We start from the raw sequence: 19,585 nt of genomic DNA on the forward strand, positions 1-19,585 counted from the left end.
CTGCCGCGCTCAGCGAAGTACAGAAGGCAGCGCGTGCCGTGAACAACTCGGACACCCTAGCAATTCCAGACCAGATCCAGACGTACGATAACTTGCGACACTCTGCTTATGCTCTGTGTCTCACAGCAATAATGAAGTAGTTCTTAAGTTTGTGCAAAATTTTTAGTGTTGAGTAAATTGTATGATTTTGCGGTCGTTTCAGCTCGGAACCTTAGCAAAATGAACAATGCCTTGCGAAATATGACGTCTAGACGGACGACAGTAGTGGGCACCGAAACCGCTTCAAATTTCACCTCAATCTAGTTTTTTCGTCTGGATGCACAATCAAAATATATATGATGCTCTTTGCTACTTCATTCTTCTATTTCAAATTTTCACCTCCACTTTTATCTAGTAGTATCGCAGAGAGGATATTTCAAACGAATATTCAATAAGAACCTCGAAGGCATGACAGCAAGGAAGGGGGAGAAACGGCGTGGGGGAGGGGCAAGCGTGCTACTTCAGTGGAGGATTGATCCGTCTTGAGCATGCGCGACCTCGGAAACGTCGGGTATTTAATTGCCTTGATTCTAGTTTCAGTAGCTAAAAGTAAGGGAGACTACTTCAGAATCCTCTTGAAGTGATATTGAATTATATAAGTATGAGTAAACGTACGAGAAAGAGCTTAGAAGTTATTTAAAATATTTAAAAGCATAAATAGATTGCCCAGATTGCCTTGATTTTAATCAAGGGAATCATCAAATCAAGATTGCCTTGATTTTAGTTTCAGTAGCTAAAAGGAAGGGAGAATACTTCAGGATTTTATCGAACTAATATTGAATTTTATCAGTATGAGTAAATGTACGAGAAAGAGCTTAGAAATTCTTTAGAATATTTAAAAGCATCTCACCACAACATGGCTTCCAACACATTTAGAGAATCTCAATTTCCTAAATTTAATCTGGAAATCTAGAGCACGCTTCGTAGTTTCAATGTAGCTTCTTTTGTTTTCTCTCTTTACTATTTCCAGCGTCGTATCAAATATTTACAAATTTTATTCTGAAATGGACGCGCTCATTCGTTGTTAGGCAGAGTACAATCATTGGTTTAATTTAACAGCAAAGTATATTTGTTTTAATTAAATAGCAAAAAAATAAAATTTGGCGGCAGGTTATCTGAATACATTTTAGAAGAGCGCCTTTGTGATCAAATTACGCCTTTCAGCTCTCTTTTTGTTAGGCTTACCAAAATTTTATAGGTACGTATATGTTTATCGGATGCATTTAAGGTGGTAATTTTGTCTTTAATTTTTTTTAGTATGAATGTAATCAGGAAATGTTTGTTCAAATCAAAAATAAAAGGATTTGAAAAGATTAAAAAGGATATGTTGAAATTTAACAACAAAATGCTATTGATCATTTTGTTGAGCTTGCTCTCTCACGTGTGCTTTCAAGAACGTATTATGTGTAGAGCACTGAAACGATGTCAATATGTATTTTCTGATCACTCTATTTTAATAAGAAAATTAAAAAAATGCTTTGAAGAAGAATACCATAACTGCCCTAATTATCAAACGATGAAGAACACTGTATGATATTTGTTCCATGACAAATGATCTGAAAATAACAGAAATACAGAGACGAAATATATTTGTTAAAGAATGATTCCACTTTTCTATTATGAATTAAATAACATATAATGTATTAAATTTCCTTCGAGTATTATATTGTTTTAAGCATAGCGTTTGTTCTTATGCTGAGGTAAAACTTAACGTAATGCTTCAGTTATTTTCCCAAATACTTTAGTTAGCACAAGAATATTTCTCGCACAAGCTCACAATAATAAGTGAGTTTAAAGCGAAGCAGAGATATTGTGTTCAGTAAGTTTAACTTACAGGTGAATTTCACACAAAAATAGTCAAGTTTTCGATTTTCCAGAATTTTTTATCATTGAATTGTCATGCATCGTTAGGGAAATGAAATGTTTCTCTCGCCGTAACCATGGAGACGGCATTCACCAGCTGCAGCTACACTGAATCAAAACAAACTCATTGACTGGACTAGACGGTATGGGTTACAATTCTTGCGTTTATAATCTTGATAAAGACTTCAAAAATCAGAGGGAATACGTACATATATAGAGAAAAACACAGTATAAATATATAGAACGAATTAAGGAGGACAAGTTTGTTTGTGGACGAAGCAGATCCGATACTGTGGAAAATTGTTGAGATATGCTTCGAATTTACGAGAATGGTTCTTGTGGCCTTGAAAACTTTTGAATTAAATATATCATATAATAAAACATACTCTTCTGAATCTAATTCATGAGGGCGATTTGATTGAAGAACAGGCAGCAAAAGAGGTAAGTGAAATTATTCCCTGTTTTATTTTTTTTGCTGGCTTAACAACAATCAGTAGCGTTGTTTTGGCTGCTGAAAAGAAATTCTCTATTCTGTCTGTGCCCAGAATAGTTCTAGAGCGTGTCAAGCAAATTAATACAGGGTGTTTTCTTAAACAGGATATATCCTTATGCTAAATAGTGGGCAATTTTTATCCTTCCTTAATATCATAAATTTTTATCCTACCATTTTACACTGACTCTTTAGCATTTCACCAAGCATTTGTATTATCACAATGAAGACGTAATGAAATAGGTACGAATTATCTTTGAAACTTTTTTTTTTTGCTCTAACATCTGACCAGTCTACGAAAAAGCTTTAGAATTATATTTGAATTATCAACTAACGATTCAATATTATGATCATATTTAATGATTGTGGAATGTTATTAATACACTGATGATATGTGTAATATTAAGTTTTACCGCGGACAATTCATAATTACATTGTTGTTTGTCCATATAGGAAAGTGCATTATCTCAGCCCCATAATTTGAATGAGAATTATGATACGAAGAGCGACTAACGCTCTCGGCTTCACAAATATTCTCGTCTTGAGAATCTGGCTTCCCCAGATTCTCGGCTTCCCAAAAATATCTACTTCATTGAATTACAACGGGTGGCTATCCATTGCATATTTAAATTTGCATGCATAGCACCATTGTTTGTACAGCACCAAAGAAGTAATTATAGTAGCGAAAAGCATTTCAGTTATAGAATCAATTTTTCAGTAGTATTTTTTCCTCATTTTAAGGCAAAATTTAACTCAGCCACTCATGCCCCCAGGTTAGCATGTCTGATGACGAGGCTGAGGGCGTGGAGCGACAGGTGAAGCTCGCTGTGGTCGGGGCTCCGAATGTCGGCAAAACTGCCATTGTAACGCGGTATATCCACGACACATTCTCCAAGTCATACCAGGTGAATGTATTGTAGTGCATGAACGTATTGTTGTAGCTGACTGTTAATTTAGTACTAAGTGAATGTATTGTAGTAGCTGACTATATTGTACTAGGAGAAAGTATTGTTATAGTAGCGGACTGTATGGTAACAGGTAAAAATATTGTAGTAGCTGACTGTATTGTACCAGGTGAATGTATTGTAATAGCGGTCTTTTTTTATTCTAGGTGAATGTATTGTAGTAGCTGACTGTTTGGTACCAGGTGAATGTATTGTAGAAGCTGTCTGTGTGGTACTAGGTGAATGTTTTGTAGTAGCTGTCTGTATGGTATTAGGTGAATGTGTTGTAGCAGCTGTCTGTATGGTATTAGGTGAATGTGTTGTAGCAGCTGTCTGTATGGTACCATTATGAATGTATTATGCCAAGTGAATATTTTGTAACAAGTAATTGTGTTACTCTGTGACAGTATACAAACAAAATATTTCATACTATTTGAATGAATTGTCACTTGTATTGTAGTATGTTAATATGTTAATATATTGTAGAAGGTGAATGTACAGTAGCAATTGCATGTATTATACCAATTAAGTGAAGGTATTGCGACGAATGATTTTGAACTATATTGTGCAAATACTATCCTCGTGAAAATTGTAACGAACAACCTCCAAGTTGCACCAGATGAATGGAAGTCTAGTGCACCATTCGTTACCATCACCTGTTGAACATCACCTGTTGAACCAGCACCTGTTGAACCATCACTCGTTGAACCATCACCTGTTGAACCACCGCCTGTTGAACCACCACCTGTTGAACCATCACCTGTTGAACCACCACTTGTTGAACCATCGCCTGTTGAACATCAACTGTTGAACCATCACTCGTTGAACCATCACCTCTTGAACCGCCGCCTGTTGAACCATCACCTGTTGAACCACCACTTGTTGAACCATCACCTGTTGAACCAGCACCTGTTGAACATCACCTGTTGAACCAGCACCTGTTGAACCATCACCCGTTGAACCATCACCTGTTGAATCACCGCCTGTTGAACCATCACCTGTTGAACCACCACTTGTTGAACCATCACCTGTTGAACCAGCACCTGTTGAACCATCACCTGTTGAATCATCACCTGTTGAACCATGACCTGTTGAACCACCACCTGTTGAACCACCACCTGTTGAACCAGCACCTGTTGAAACATCACCTGTTGAACCAGCACCTGTTGAGCCATCACCTGTTGAACCACTACCTGTTGAACCAGCACCTGTTGAACCATCACCTGTTGAACCATCACCTGTTGAACCATCACCTGTTGAACCATCACCTGTTGAACCATTACCTGTTGAACCATCACCTGTTGAACCGTGACCTGTTGAACCATCACCTGTTGAACCATCACCTGTTGAACCAGCACCTGTTGAACCATCACCAGTTGAACCATCACATGTTGAACCGTCATCTGTTGAACCATTACTCGTTGAACCATCACCTATTGAACCATCATCTGTTGAACCATCGTCTGTTGAACCATCATCTGTTGAACCATCATCTGTTGAACCATTACTCGTTGAACCAGCACCTGTTGAACCATCACCTGTTGAACCATCACCTGTTGAACCATCACCTGTTGAACAGTCACCTGTTGAACCATTACTCGTTGAACCATCACCTATTGAACCATCATCTGTTGAACCATTACTCGTTGAACCATCACCTGTTGAACCATCACCTCTTGAATCATCACCTGTTGAACCATTACTCGTTGAACCATCACCTATTGAACCCCCACCTGTTGAACCATCACCTGGTGGAATATCACCTGTTGAATCATCACCTCATTAATCATCACTATTCATTTCAACAGGCTTCAGTTGGTGTTGAATTCTACCTGAAGCGTCTCGTCCTGGGAGCGGAGAAGAATGTCAACATGCAAATATCAGACGTGGCGGGCGTGGCCCTCAACGGCAAGATGACGGACAAGGTGAAGTTCCGTGAAATAATTTTAATATGTTCAGTTTTGCATATTTTTTAATGTTGAGTTTCAGATTTTATTAATCAGTAGCACTAACCTGCTTCAAACCAGATTTCTGAACGTTATAAAAAGAATTTGCACCAATTTTATTTTTACTATGCATGAAATTATTTGCCTTCAAACTTTAGACAACCTGTTAAACTTGAACCGTCTGGGCTACATCTATAAACCTGTGGTTTAAGTAAAAAAATCAACTGAAAGTGTACTTCCATTAATAATTCAAAGCTCTATTATAATAAGAGTTTGTAGCAGCTTTCAAGACGACATACAAAATGGATCTAAAGAAAAATAATCAAATGAAACATATTTTCTTCTTTCATTATGATCATATTAAAAATTTAAGATGCCTTGTTTCATATACGTTGCTTAATCAGTTCGTTTCAATTGATATGTTAGTTTGAACCAGACAAAATCGATTGCATAAGATTTGCCCATGAAAGGGGTATGTTAACCGGAATCTACTGAACTCGATTTTTGCTCGAAACTTTCGACCCACCAGACTTCTAACGTCGAATCAACGTTGAATTGAACTCTATTTTGATATAAAATCAACGCTAATTCAACGTTGTTTTAACCTCATTTGCCTGGTGTACCGTTGTTTGTGGTTCATTACTCGTACGGCACTCATGCGGTAACTTTACTCGATGATTTTTAGTTCTTACAATAAATCCCCCAATCAATACAATAGATTAGTTTCATTTTAGGTTGTTTGTGCTTCAGTACCTGTACGGCGCCCATGTAGCAACTTTATGGTTTTTAGTTCTTACAATAAACCCCCCAATCAATACAATAGATTAGTTTCATTTTAGGTTGTTTGTGCTTCAGTACCTGTACGGCACCCATGCGGCAACTTTACTCTATGATTTTTAGTTCCTACAATAAATCCCACAATCAATACAATAGATTAGTTTCATTGTAGGTTGTTTGTGCTTAATTCAGTACCTGTACGGCGCCCATGCAGCAACTACTCTGTGTTTTTAGGTCTTACAATAAATCCCCCAATCAACACAATAGATTAGTTTACTGGACGTACTGCAGGACTGGGTCGTGGTCGTCAGGAAGGCTGCACGTCATCATGACCGTCCACCTCTCATGGCCCTCGTCGCCAACAAGGCAGACCTTGAACACATCAGACAGGTGAGGAAATATTTTAAAATATAGTTCTCACTTCTTTAACCACGTCGTATGGCAGTGCTATCATAAATAGTTAAGAGATCCAAGCCTAATCTACCAATCACACCCGAGAAAAACGCAGTTACGTGTACTTAAGACGCTACGTGTATATAAACAAGTTTTACCTTAGCCAATTAACGCGATCCTAAAAAAAATGAACTCAATACTCACTGCAATGATTGACAGAGAGCGCATTTTCTCATTAACGAAAACGTGAAGTCACGGACGGACGGACAGACAGACAGACAGACGGACTGACATGACGAGCACAATAGCGCCTTTTTTCCTAAAATGAGAAAATGCACTAAAAAACGGACAATACTCAATTTCGGAGTAATAAATTTTCTCGGTTTCATTTTAATTTTCTGGAAAGTTGTGTAAACAAAATCACTGTACTCGCAAACACAGGTTTATATTTGCTAGTAGATTTTTTGCTAGAACGTGAGGCAAATTGTAGGAGTATTGTAAGATTATTTACAAGAAATTTATTACACCTTCAAGTGAACATGGGAGCCTTTAGTAATTGTTAGGCTTGTCTCATACCTGACACATTTGAAGCGTTTGCTGCCTTTGTGCGAAACTCGCTTCTTTGGAGAATCTATATGAACAGCTGAGCTACTTTGAATCCGAGCGTCAATGGAAATTTTGCAAGCAGTGTTGGTAGCTACTTGGTAGCTTGGAGTTGTTGGTAGGAGTATTGGAGCTACAAGGTAGCTATTTGGAGTGAGCTTAGATAATGGGCATTATCTAGTACTTAAATAAGGCATGATCTCGTATGCACAATCAATTGAGTGAATGCATTGTTTTTGTTTGTGCATCATGACGAGTAAATATATACGTATTTCTCAGAATCAGATAATGTAAGAAATTTCTGTTACTTTAGATTATCTCATGTACATAATATAAAGAAAATATTTTTTTCAGGGCGTGTGAAATCGTAACGTTTTTTGCAGTAGCAGGCTCAGCAGAATTCCTTTACAGTTTATGTGCAGAGTACTCAAGAATATTCAGGGTTTGCATGAACTGAAATTGTCACTAACACTTTTTTATAAGAGAAATGAGTGATATGACACCAATTAGTGAAATTGAGTCATCTATCCATTTTATCTATTGCAAATATTTGTATGTGCTATTCTTCAAAACACCTTGAAATATTAAAATTATTTTATGAGTAAAAATATACTTCATTTCATTTCCAAAATTTATACCTGTTCTTAAAACACTATTTGTCGCATAAATATCTTTGTATTGACGGTATATTCTTAATTACTTCGCACAATTCTTATTAATTGTTAGTATCGTAGTAAGAACAATTATAAATAAATAGTTCTCGACGATCAACTTCGGAAATTTCCAACCAACCAACTCATGGCAGCAAATTGAACTACTAATAAAGATATAATTCATCAGTTGCAGCATGAGATTTATTTATCCTGTATAACAAATGATTCTCCTTTCACTAAAAAAAATCCTTTTCATCAAATAATATTTTAACCGGAAAGGAACACAAAAATGTCCCTATGATGCATCACTCGATCGCAGTCAAGTGAATAACTTTCAATTATTTATAAAGATAAAGTTTAACTTATGACAGGTCAAGAGCGAGAGACATCACAGGTTCGCAGCCGACCACAACATGCTTTCACGCATCGTTACGCAGGTTGCAGCAGAGTTGCTGGGCGTGCGGTTAACGAAGGCCGAGCAGGAGCAGCAGCAGCCTGTGGTGAAGGCCGACATTATCACCTACGCTGAGCCTTCACACAGCAGCGCTCTGCCTTCAACTGCATCATCGTCCACTGTGTGCTGTGTTATGTGAAGATTTCCAGATGATTTGTTAAAAAATCTTAATAGTTTACGTTAAGAAAATGTTGATCCGTTTTACATCGTTTAAAAACATCGTATCGCATGGTATGTGAAGATTTCCTGGTGATTTATTCGAAAATCTTAATAGTTTACGTTGAGAAAATGTTGATCCGGTTTATATCGTTTAAAAACATCATATCGCATTTCAGCGGCCTAAGTTTCCTTGATCGAAATTTGAATTTGATTAATAGAATAATTCATATGTTGAATGACTATACTGGAAGTAGTAGTAATAGCATAGTAACTAGAATACTAAAATAGTGAAGGTGACAATAATGAAAAGAATCCAATTATATAAATAAAAGATGAAGTTCTTTTTATTGTCCAAAAAATAAAATGAAAGCACTAGCAAAAGAGGAACCTGCATCCAGAAAAGCTTTTTGAAATGCGATGCATGAAATCGAATCGAATAAATTTGCTTCGGCATTTCACTAGCTAAATAATTTTTTGCTTTTAATGGTAAAAGTAAGTGCTCGGATAAAATTTGAACTAATAAAACGATGAATCTCGAAATTATTAGCCGGAATGTAAATTCTTTTTCGTTTTCTTTGATAATCATTCACATCTCAGTTTAGCTTTTAACGATATAAATAGATCCATAAGTTCTCTGTTGGAACTTTTGGAGAACAGATTAGTTTATGTATAAATTAAAATTTTTTGTAAAATTAATAATTTAATTTGAGATTTGTTTTAACGCAATAATGTCTCTCGACATCAACAATCAAATCACGAGCCAGCAAAGAGAAAAAAATTGATATTTACATGTAAATATTTGAAATTATCACGAAAATTATCGTGTTTTCAATAATTATCGAAGATAAAAACACGTATGTGAGTGGAAAACATTGAACAATTGTTACTTAATAGTCAATTTTTAAGCGAGTAAAATCATAATTTAAATTGATGTACATAATATGCAACTTTAGTTCAATACATGCGATTTTAAATAATTGATGGGAGTAAATCAGATTAGAGCAAATCGTGAAATATTTTGCTATACATTGAAAGTGCACAATACAGTGGTATAGCGTTTGCAACACTCGAGTTTAAGGGCAAATTTGTTCCCATTAATACAAATTTTATATAAAAATAATAAATAAATGAAACGCATCACGTCTTACAAGATGGAGAAAATCTTGTTGATAGGCGGAGCGAGCATCGTGTTAAAATTAGATAGCCAATACCTGAAGCAAACTAACCTGGAGAAAGAGGTCCCCTCAGAGCGAGGGAACACGTAGAGTGAGGGTAGCCCAATACATGGGCGCATGCCAACCAATGACATACTCGTGTCCATCGAACACTGACGCTTTTAGACGTCGACCAACGTAAACTCTCAAGCAAGCACTTTTACGTCGCCTTCGTGGAGCTCGTACAACAGTTTTTCTCGATCGCGATTGTGAATCCACGAGGTCTTGCTTACGCTTGATTCATATTGACGGTAGCGTTACGTTAGTAACCGTGTTTCATACTATCACATGAAGAGCGTCGTTTCAATACAACATGCGTAATCGTAATTTATTAACATTTTGCAAGGTTTTATCTTTGACACTATTATAAGAAGTAAGAAATAACTGTGGATTTTGGAAACAAGTTTTTATACTTCGTTGTCAGTAAAGAGCAACCATTCAAGAGTCACATGAACATAATTAAAAAGGTTTTTTTAAACTACTTCAACTGATAATTTATCGACTCAAACCACTGTTAAAGCCAGCAGGTCTCGACATACATTAGCGAGGTGAGTCATTATTGCTGACAGCTCGACACCTCCTGTTTTTCTAAGAATTTTGTCCCAGAGTGAATGTGACATAAAAAATATACACAATGTAATAAGTTTGTAGCTTTTAAATGACACGTGCTCACTGCCATATTTTATTGCCATATTGTGACCATTATAATATAGCTTATAAGACATTGTTTGCACTTATTGTTTGTTATTAACACTTCATCCAACTTAAGGAGTTGGGGCAACGGAAATGGCCATCAAGACGTGCTAAACAAATTTTTAGCACATTATAATAAACAAGAAAAATCTTCATCGCTGCACGCTTATTGGGTAAGAGATCAAATATGTTGTTTCTGATATTTATCAGAAACAGATTTATAACAGATTTATCGTAAAATTGTTGGTTCTATTGTCTAATATAATAAACCCCAAATTAAATAAAAATTTATTATTTTGATTTCAAAACGATCCCGGCCAATCGGAAACTTTCATCACTTTCAAAGCTTTTTATTTTTAATAACATCTGGTTAAAATCAATTAGAATTTTAGCTTTAGACCGATTCTTTTCTAATTTTTAAACATCGTTTTTTTCAGTACCAGTAACTCACAAGATGAATAAATGAAGCCATGAAATTGATGTGTCAGACATGCATATAGTGATGATCTCACTTAAGTTCACTTTACCTTGAACGAGAACTCAGAGTAAGGTTCACCGTATATGTTTGTAGCAGAAACAACACTGAACAAACTTGTACAGAAAATACACCTTTCTCAACACCGATTAGCAATGAATCGAAAACCTCGTCTCGGGGCGCACAAGCGCCCGAAATGCATTCACACATAAATTAAACAGCAAAAATGACATAAGCTTGGTAAATTTAAGTCAATAAGCAAGCCAAATTAGAGCGAGTGCTGAAAATCCAACACAACAGATCACGTTTCATCTCGTTGGATCAGGTCGACGGACGACGCTTGCTGCTCTCGCCCGTTGCCTGCTGAGCGCCACTTGATTGGTGATCGGCGCGCGAGTGAGGAGGTGGAGGCTAGCTAGGCTAATATTGTGTTTACACTTGATTCTATTACTAATTCTATTGTGATTCTATTAATAATTCTATTGTGTTAAGTGTTAATATAACGAGCATTTATTGTGAGTCAGTGAATACTAATGAAAATTATAACCTCTAATATAAAGGTGTGAGTGTGTTAGGCGATGGTGAAGCATTATATAGACGTAATGCAGCATTACGGAGAAACGTTTAACGACGTAATTGTGTTTGTTAGTCAAGCAGCGGGCTTCAAATATATTAAATTATATATTGGACTTATAACTTTCTGCTTTTTTAATAACACCTGGTGAATTTATATTGAAATTTTAGCTGTAGACTGTACTTTTTTTTAACTTTTTGACTATTATTTATTCAGCGCCAATGATTCACAGAAAATTAATTGAAGGCTTTGAAGCAGTAATGCATATGTGTCAGACGTGCATATTGTGATGATCTCACTTAGTCCCACTATACCCTGAACTGGAACTCATACATATACCTATGATATATTAAATAATATATTGGATATTGGTAAGTGAGAAGAGCGAAATTTTAATTGACTATCTTTTATTTAGAAAAGAATCATATTTATTATTTTATACTGGAAAACAAATTCGCTAATATCAAATGAAACGAAAATTTTGTGTGTTGGTAGATTCCCAGCAAGGTAAAAGAAATGGCATTTAATTTCGGGACTGCATTTCCGATTCGACTTATTTTTTACAAGTAGGGATTATTCTTGGGGAGTTAAATACACGAAACATTCGTATAAAGTTTGCATTGCTAATTCTACACGCTATATGCTTTGATACCATGAATGGTGATAAAAGTGGCTACTGGCCAGCTTACGAACGGTGAATTTTTTTATTCAAGGAGACGTTGGTGGAAGCTTTTTTAACTATTGTAATCAACAGGCAAATTTAGCAATTCAGGGTAGTATTATAGAGTATAACATTTTTATTTTAATCTAATTAGCGTCAGTTGACAAACAAGGAGTCGGTCATTCGAAAAAGGAATCGAATGTTTGATAGTTATAATGTGAACGCAATGTGATATGAGCCGCGCTTCAAAGTAAACGCTTTTACGTGAACTGGCGCAGTTGCTTTCTACCGGCACTGACACAATTGACTCGCCACCTTACTTAATTCAGCCGCCACGCTTTTCTACAAACTATTTTATTAAAAAATTGCTAAGAATTTCTCTAAAATGTTACGGTTATGAAATTTTTGTAAGCAGCTTCAATGCAAATCAATGCATTTGTGTCCGGTATCATATCTTTTTAATTTCTGGACGACGAGTTTAGTGAAAGGCATTTGACGTGGCAAGATGTGTCATTGACTTATTTTATTTCTCAAAATTACGTCGAATGATAAGTTAAAGCTGCATTTGAAATCCATCAGTGGATCAAAATTCAAATTTGACAGATCTGCTACTTTGGTTGACTCAAATATTGCAATTTCTCTATAATGCGGCATATTATATGAAATATAAAGGAATATTAACAGCATGAGTGGGTTATCGTCTATTACTAACTGCCAAAGTTCTTCATCTTTTCTGACTTGTTCAATCGTCTTTTAGCTCGTAATTATATCCACGGAAATTATACCTCTTTTACTCGTAAAATTATACAGTAAACGAAAAAAAACTGGTGTCTACATACATGTCTAGATCTTATTTTAGAAGCTAGCAAAAGAAATATTGATACTTTCACTCCTTGTTTAATTATTATAAACACATTAGCATAGGGTATAGGAAGTATTGCCTAGGGCATGAGTCACGCGGGCATGACATCATCGTCCAGGCATAGCAGCGTCTCACCAGTCGGGCAGAAAACTCCGCGGTAGCGACTGTTGCGTTGTCAGCACTTGACAAACCATTAATCGTCCGAGGTTCGTAATACTTTTATACTTTTAATACATTTTTATAATAATAGTTTGTTTCAGTAGACTCAACTTACCGTTCAGTAGAATAACACTTCATTAATATCCAATTATACTTGTTAAGAAGCTTCTGATTTGACATCGATTCGATTGAAAGAACCATCTCATTATTTACTCAATTAGTTATTCTTGAAATTGCAAGCTATTCGATCGGTTAATATATCACTAGATTTACTCGTATAGCTGTTCTTAAAATGACAGACCATTTAATGGGATGATATATCTCTTTATATACTCGTTAAGATGTTCTTCAAATGACAAGTTAATTGATTAGATGATTTGATCATATCCTATTTTAAAAGCATAGATGTATTCTTTTGAGTGTTCGCGAGTTAGCAAGTCATGGCCTTGGTAAAGGAAAATTTGTAATCGATTTATTTTCATTTTTTTCCTCAGACTTGAGAACGCAGAACTACTGCTTTTCCGGTACATTAATTGTTTAGGGTGTAGCAATAGTGATGCTTATGAATTTCACATATTTTTGACAGATATTCAAGCATTGGTAGCATTTTGAAGAAAATTCTTTACAGAATTAACACGTGCATACGTAAATTAAGTTTAAGGATAATTTCTTAATTTAATTTTATGCCAATCGGATTTTCACTATTGTCTACTATTTTGCTAAGTTGGTAATTATTGAATATGATGAAGAGTTTAGCGGGATTTTTTTCGTATATTGTTCGATTAATTTGTACGTGATACTTTTCCAGATAAAACTGCGCTTGCTGAAAATGTCAAGAGGGACAACTTTCAAACCGAATTCAAGGGGCCATTGAAGACGAAAGTGTTTAATCTGAGCATTGACGAAAATCTCCCTCCGAATGACTAAATCAATGGGTAATCAAATTAATTAAATTTCTATTCGGGAAACAGTTTCAAAACATATGCTTGCACTTGGTGATCTCTGAGATTGACATTCCAATCATTGAACCAATGGAACCCAAAATTATGGTAAACATGCACCAAGCTCACTCAATTTCGAACCAGAAAGAAACTCGGAAAGAATTATCAACACATTATTCTAAATTGAACGTCACTAATCAGGAAACTTATCAACCAACTTTTTCAACGAATTCAGCTGTTCACATGGGCATAAGCAGATTACAAGTGTTCCAGAACATTTCTACTGTAAACATGAATGACTTTTACACAGAATTTCCACAAAAGCAAGACCAGGATAAACATAGAATTGGCAATGATTCATCAGTTTCTCAACACATAATCGAAAATCAGATGAGTAACAAGAATGGGCTTGTAAACGTGTCAGTCTGTCAGAATAGCTCTGATCTCACCAACACTCTTCAAAATACTGAAGCAGTTGATGTACAGCGAAGGCAAGAAACTCAAAATGAGAAGCAATGCATTTCCTCTGTTGGTATGGCTCTGCATCACAAGATACTTGAGAAGCTGCAGGAGGCAAAGCATAAAACACCAAGCTCGGTTTTTCAAGACCAAATCTCCGAGTTTCGTAGAGGTGCCGACGACGTAAGTACAAAAACATTTCCGGAAGATAAGCTTGACAATCTCCGCCACCCAGACAAAAATGTATATGGTTTGCAAACTAGTTTACCCTTAGGTGTCAAGTTTAAAGAAAATACGCGTGAAGTACCAAGCTATCATATTAAAGATATTTTCAGTCAATGCGTTGGCAGAGCCAAGCCCGACGATGCACAGATAGACGACTATTACCCGGTACGCAAAAAATTGAAAAGCGATGCAACATATCGTGATGAACAGAATATACTAGCGTCAGAGAATAGAAATTCTCAAGGATGGACTCAGAAAGTATTTGAGAAATGGGGACAAGGTAATAGTAACCAAGTATGTAAAATTACAAGCGTTAGACTGGAAAATCACCAGGACCACGAAACAACTGTTATGAACCCTGTACCGCAAAGAAACCACTCGAAAACAATAGAAAAAGATAATCATGTAGACCAAAGCAAACGGGGTGAGAAAGAAGACAGAAGAAAGCGTTTTCGCAAGTGGCTGACTGAACGAGCATCGTGTTGGTCGAGAAGAAACAGAAATAAACCATCGAGTGGGTCCGATCCCCATTCTTCTGGCGCTGGTGACAGTTACCGGGCCGGCTCAGTGGTGGAGAACACAAACCCTATCAATAACGGGGGCTTGAACTCCCCAGTAACGGAGATCAGATCGGCGTCGAGGGAGGAGGGCGTTCTTCCTGAAGCAGAAGACGACGATGGAGAGTCCATTGAGGACGTCTCGGGTAGACCCTCTAGGTTACGTCCGCGAAACTATAGGTAAGTGAATCGCAGAAAATAAAATATTTTCGGTTAAATTTCCATCTTCAGGATTTTTTTCTTCCGGGCTTTTATTTTTTTTCTTCAGGATTTCCATCTGTTTATATGTTGACAGGGGCTTTCTGTAGTCAAAATTCAACACCCAACTATGACAAGTAATTGTAAATTGTCGATCTGATATTTTTCTTTCGTTTTTTTTTCATTTAAAAGAAGAATAGAATCTTGTGTACCTTTCTATTAACTTCTATTAACATCACTAGTAGAGAATAATTAGTAGCACAAAGAATCAGCAACATCTAAAACATGAATCTTTACATTACAGTAAACGTAGATGATTTTTAAATTATTTCGTCTTGCCGTAAAAATATCCATAATTAATTAAACTTCCATAAATTTGATAATTATCAAGTTTATGGCAAGAAATGTCAATTCTATACCACTGCCCATAAAGTTAGGCTCGTCTATTAACTATTTCCCCTCGTGCTGCGAATCATGGAGGGGACGCCGGGCAGTAAAAACGTGTAACTCGACCCTCTTTTGGCAGGCAGTTTTTGCAGAGAAAAGAACACCGCACTCGAGCTTACCTCAAGGAACGAAGTCACGTTCTCGGACGCTGGTTTGTAACTCACTTTACTCATCCTTACCCTTCAAAGGAACAAAAAGACAAGCTAGCCAGACAAACCAACATGTCAAGAAACCAGGTGAGTCCATGAGCCTAAATTGATTTTCAGAATTTTCGTGCACTTTTTTCATACAGGAACAATATAATTTTTCTTGTCGATCAATCAAACAATCACTTATACTAAAATTGTTTAATGACATTTCTGTGTATGAAATAAGCCCAAATGATGCACTATTTAGAATTATCATATATACGTACTGCATTTGAAACAATTTGCGCGAATAATTTTTGTTTCAAAATCAAGACCATTTCCTCCCGAAACTAAACGCAATTTCAATAATGCACTATGGACTAATTTATTTTGTTTAAAGATTCTTAATGATACACTCGAGTTTTGCTTTTAATGTTCAAAGCAACACTTGCGCATGAGTAAAAATAAATGTCAGCTGACCCACGTCGTCGTGACAAAAGATCGTTGAGTAAGAGCTCGCAAATAGCGAACTGAGTGAGTTACGGCAGACATGTTGGAGTCTGGTCCATCACACCCAGTAAACATTGTTATTTACGATCTGATTGCGGTTTAAAAAGCTATTAGGTGTAGAATCATTGCGGTGATTTGTTGACATGTGGTAGCAGTCAGTGACGCACAACTACGTACTTGAACACGGTGTCAATTAGAAAAATTTAAAAAATTTAATTTTCCAAATGCTTGATGAGCCCCAAGGAATCATCCAATCACATCAGTAGTATTAATATTATTCAATTGATTTGTATAAACCGACTTAGTGCCTTTGTGGGTTGATTTGGAATGGAAGTTTAAGTCAATTATTTTTCACTCTCTGCATCGGAAGTGCAAGTATCTTACAATTTATCATTATAGGTAACGCATTTCGGAGTCACCATTCTGTCCAAAATTTAGAGTATTTTTTCAAGATTTTTACATGTAACATGTTATTGTTTTATTGGCTATAATATCAACTACATCCATATCCATGTTAATTTTCACAAATAATAATACGGGATTAAAAACAAATCGCATAAAAATGGCACTCATATCATGTTTGTTTACGAAAAGAGTAAAATATGACCTTCACGCAAACGTCAGCCATTCGTGTACTATCAAAATTATCGTTAATTATGCTATTATTCGCTTTTTCTCCAAAATAGTCTATAGTGTTAAAATCATTACATTTATCGGTAAATCTTGACGCTTAGACCCTTGCTACAGGAGTACGGTGTGTGTGCTCTACGTATACGTTTCTTGGCAGAAGCTTTGTCTGGCTTCGCTCCAATCGTAGTAGCGAGCGTTCGTCTTCAATGTGCCTTTAGCAACAAAAAACATAGCGTTCTTAATGGTCGAAAGAGAGATCTCTTAAAAAGAACCATGTAACGTTTGACGTGTGACGTCACAAAATTGCCACCTACGTATCAGAAATAAGAATGATGATTTTTAAAACTATCACAAAGCTTTTAGTTGGTCTGATCTATCACACCGATAACATGATTAACTGAACCTGATTGTCGCACCTGAATTACAGCAACGATACATGATGCAAGTGAGCGGTTACTTAAGCAATCTTTTCAAAAGGCATTCATAATGAATATCTCTGCACTTTTTTTCGCAGGTTGCTTATTTTCTTCATTCGATGTTTTTTTATTAGACTCTTTCTCGACAGACTTCGATATTCTTTGTTTTCTTGAAGGCATCACGTTTGTATTTTTACAATGGTTCATCATATTTGCCTGCTTGTCCACAGTCTCACCTTTCCCTTCAATTCTTGCATTTACATCTAGTTCGACTAATACACTTCCAAACTTTCTTATTTCTCTTGCTTTTCGAGTATGGTTCTAAATATTTGGCCCTCAATTTCCCGGGAATGACGTTAATAATTGATGGCTGCCCGCAGGTCAGTGAATGGTTCGGTAACATGCGGCGCAGGGTGCGGGACACTACCCGGGATCTGGCGATATGTTAATAATTGATGGCCGTGCGCAGGTCAGTGAATGGTTCGGTAACATGCGGCGTAGGGTGCGGGACACTACCCGGGACCTGGCGATGTGTTAATATAATTGATGGCTGCCCGCAGGTCAGTGAATGGTTCGGTAACATGCGGCGCAGGGTGCGGGACACTACCCGGGATCTGGCGATGTGTTGGGAAGAGCGCGTCCAGCGCTACAACTCCCTCATCACCGGCAAGTCCGAGCCCCTCCCAATAGAGGCTCAAGATTTCATCAACTCTTGGAAGCCGCAGGACGCAAGCATCGAGGCCAAAACATGGGTTGAAAACGAGAGATCGCAAAGATCAACTGCGTCAAGTACGTAGTAAATTTTTATCGGTTAATGTTGCCAAAATGTGTGTAGCGGGAGGATTTAAATATTGTTGGCTTGTTGAAAGTTTCGGTAATTGGTATCGTTTAGTATTTGCACTATTTATCTCAATAATTATTAGTTGTGTGTAATTGTTACGCTACTTTTTGCCAGCAAGTTTAAACTCATTTTTGTTAATGAGTTAAAAAACACTCACAATCAAAAAATCTTTTTGTTCTTCGTGTTTATCTATATAAATTGACTAAACCCCAAAATTAAAAGAAACTTTCTGACATTTACCAGGGCTTGTGAATCATTTCCTCCAATCGTAGTTTTGTTGAGAAGGCGGTTTGAATTATGTGGCTGTGAATGTATTTAAATGACAGATAAAATATAAATATATATGTATATGTAAATATATACCCTCATAATCAAATTTTAAAACAGGTTATTGTGACCGGGAGTCGTGGCCAATCACCAATTTCAAGAAGGGCCTCCTTCACCGCTACCTGAACGACTCTGGTGAAGACTTACAACCTTCATCTTCATCCGCTACATTTTCACGCAAAGAAAATTGCTATTCCAGACCTGCTCCTCTGCTCAAAAAAATCCCATCGTCCCTTTCAGAGTCCCGTACGAGGCTTGAAAGTTCCCATCCTCTACCAGTAGCAAGAGTGGACCCATGGCCTACTTGTAGCATTTCTAACTCAAGCGTTGCCGTTTGTCCGATGTTACTGCCAAAGCAAACAGAAAATTTATTGAAAGAAAGACACTCGCTAAATTCTCCTGGCCAAATTACACTGTCACATGGTGAAAGTTCTCCACAACTGCGCACATATTCCAGGGGACATCGGCTCAAATCAAGCCCCGGCAGCATCAGTGCATCTAAAATTTTGGTAGAAAACATGACATCTCCAAACCCAGCACGTATCATATCCCTCGATAATTCGACATTCCAGCTTTTCTCTTCTGGTGCAAATAATTACGATTCTTACGCACCAGCTCCAGAATTAGGTTCAATGATCAGGAGTAGCTCTCCTCGAGATAATTCAAAAACTTGTGCTAAATTTCCAAATCAAAATCTTCAAACCACCAGCGATGGTAAGCAATCAATCAGTGAACATGGAAATTTTATTTCTAGTCAGACAATTTTTCAATCTACACAACCACTTAAAGGACGCTTCATCCTTCCTATACATCAGCCAGTTGCGTTAGAAAAACATGTGCTTCACGGACCAGGAGAAGGAAAGCCATTTATCTGCAGTGCTGTGATCATTCCATCATAATGCAGCTACAAAAAATGTAGAGGGTCCTAAATTTATCGTTTCATTCTT

The 19,585-nt window shown here is 36.7% G+C and overlaps 2 protein-coding genes across 5 annotated transcripts; both read left to right on the plus strand.

Moving 5' to 3' along the window:
• The first annotated feature begins 2,016 nt into the window (after nt 1-2,016).
• LOC108668338 (ras-related protein Rab-28-like) lies at nt 2,017-8,625 on the plus strand. Its single transcript, XM_047883589.1, has 6 exons — nt 2,017-2,343; nt 3,166-3,297; nt 5,145-5,261; nt 6,138-6,181; nt 6,332-6,449; nt 8,080-8,625. The coding sequence occupies exons 2-6, from the start codon at nt 3,172-3,174 to the stop codon at nt 8,299-8,301; spliced, it is 627 nt and encodes a 208-aa protein (XP_047739545.1). The 5' UTR covers nt 2,017-2,343; nt 3,166-3,171; the 3' UTR covers nt 8,302-8,625.
• Nucleotides 8,626-9,602: 977 nt separating this feature from the next.
• On the plus strand, nt 9,603-19,534 carry LOC108668356 (homeobox protein 9). 4 transcript variants are annotated; one of them, XM_047883585.1, is made up of 7 exons: nt 9,603-10,083; nt 11,029-11,107; nt 12,919-13,006; nt 13,768-15,321; nt 15,866-16,022; nt 17,851-18,259; nt 18,699-19,534. In XM_047883585.1, exons 4-6 carry the CDS (start codon nt 13,991-13,993, stop codon nt 17,917-17,919), a joined length of 1,557 nt encoding a protein of 518 aa, XP_047739541.1. In that variant the 5' UTR covers nt 9,603-10,083; nt 11,029-11,107; nt 12,919-13,006; nt 13,768-13,990; the 3' UTR covers nt 17,920-18,259; nt 18,699-19,534. The 4 variants fall into 4 exon arrangements, with proteins under 4 accessions (XP_047739541.1, XP_047739540.1, XP_047739542.1 ...); XM_047883584.1 differs by having other exon boundaries at nt 11,029-13,006; XM_047883586.1 differs by having other exon boundaries at nt 11,029-13,006; nt 15,870-16,022.
• The last annotated feature ends 51 nt before the right edge of the window (nt 19,535-19,585 follow it).

This window comes from Hyalella azteca, unplaced genomic scaffold (assembly GCF_000764305.2).
Source record: "Hyalella azteca isolate HAZT.00-mixed unplaced genomic scaffold, Hazt_2.0.2 contig13297, whole genome shotgun sequence".
NCBI lineage: Eukaryota > Metazoa > Arthropoda > Malacostraca > Amphipoda > Hyalellidae > Hyalella > Hyalella azteca.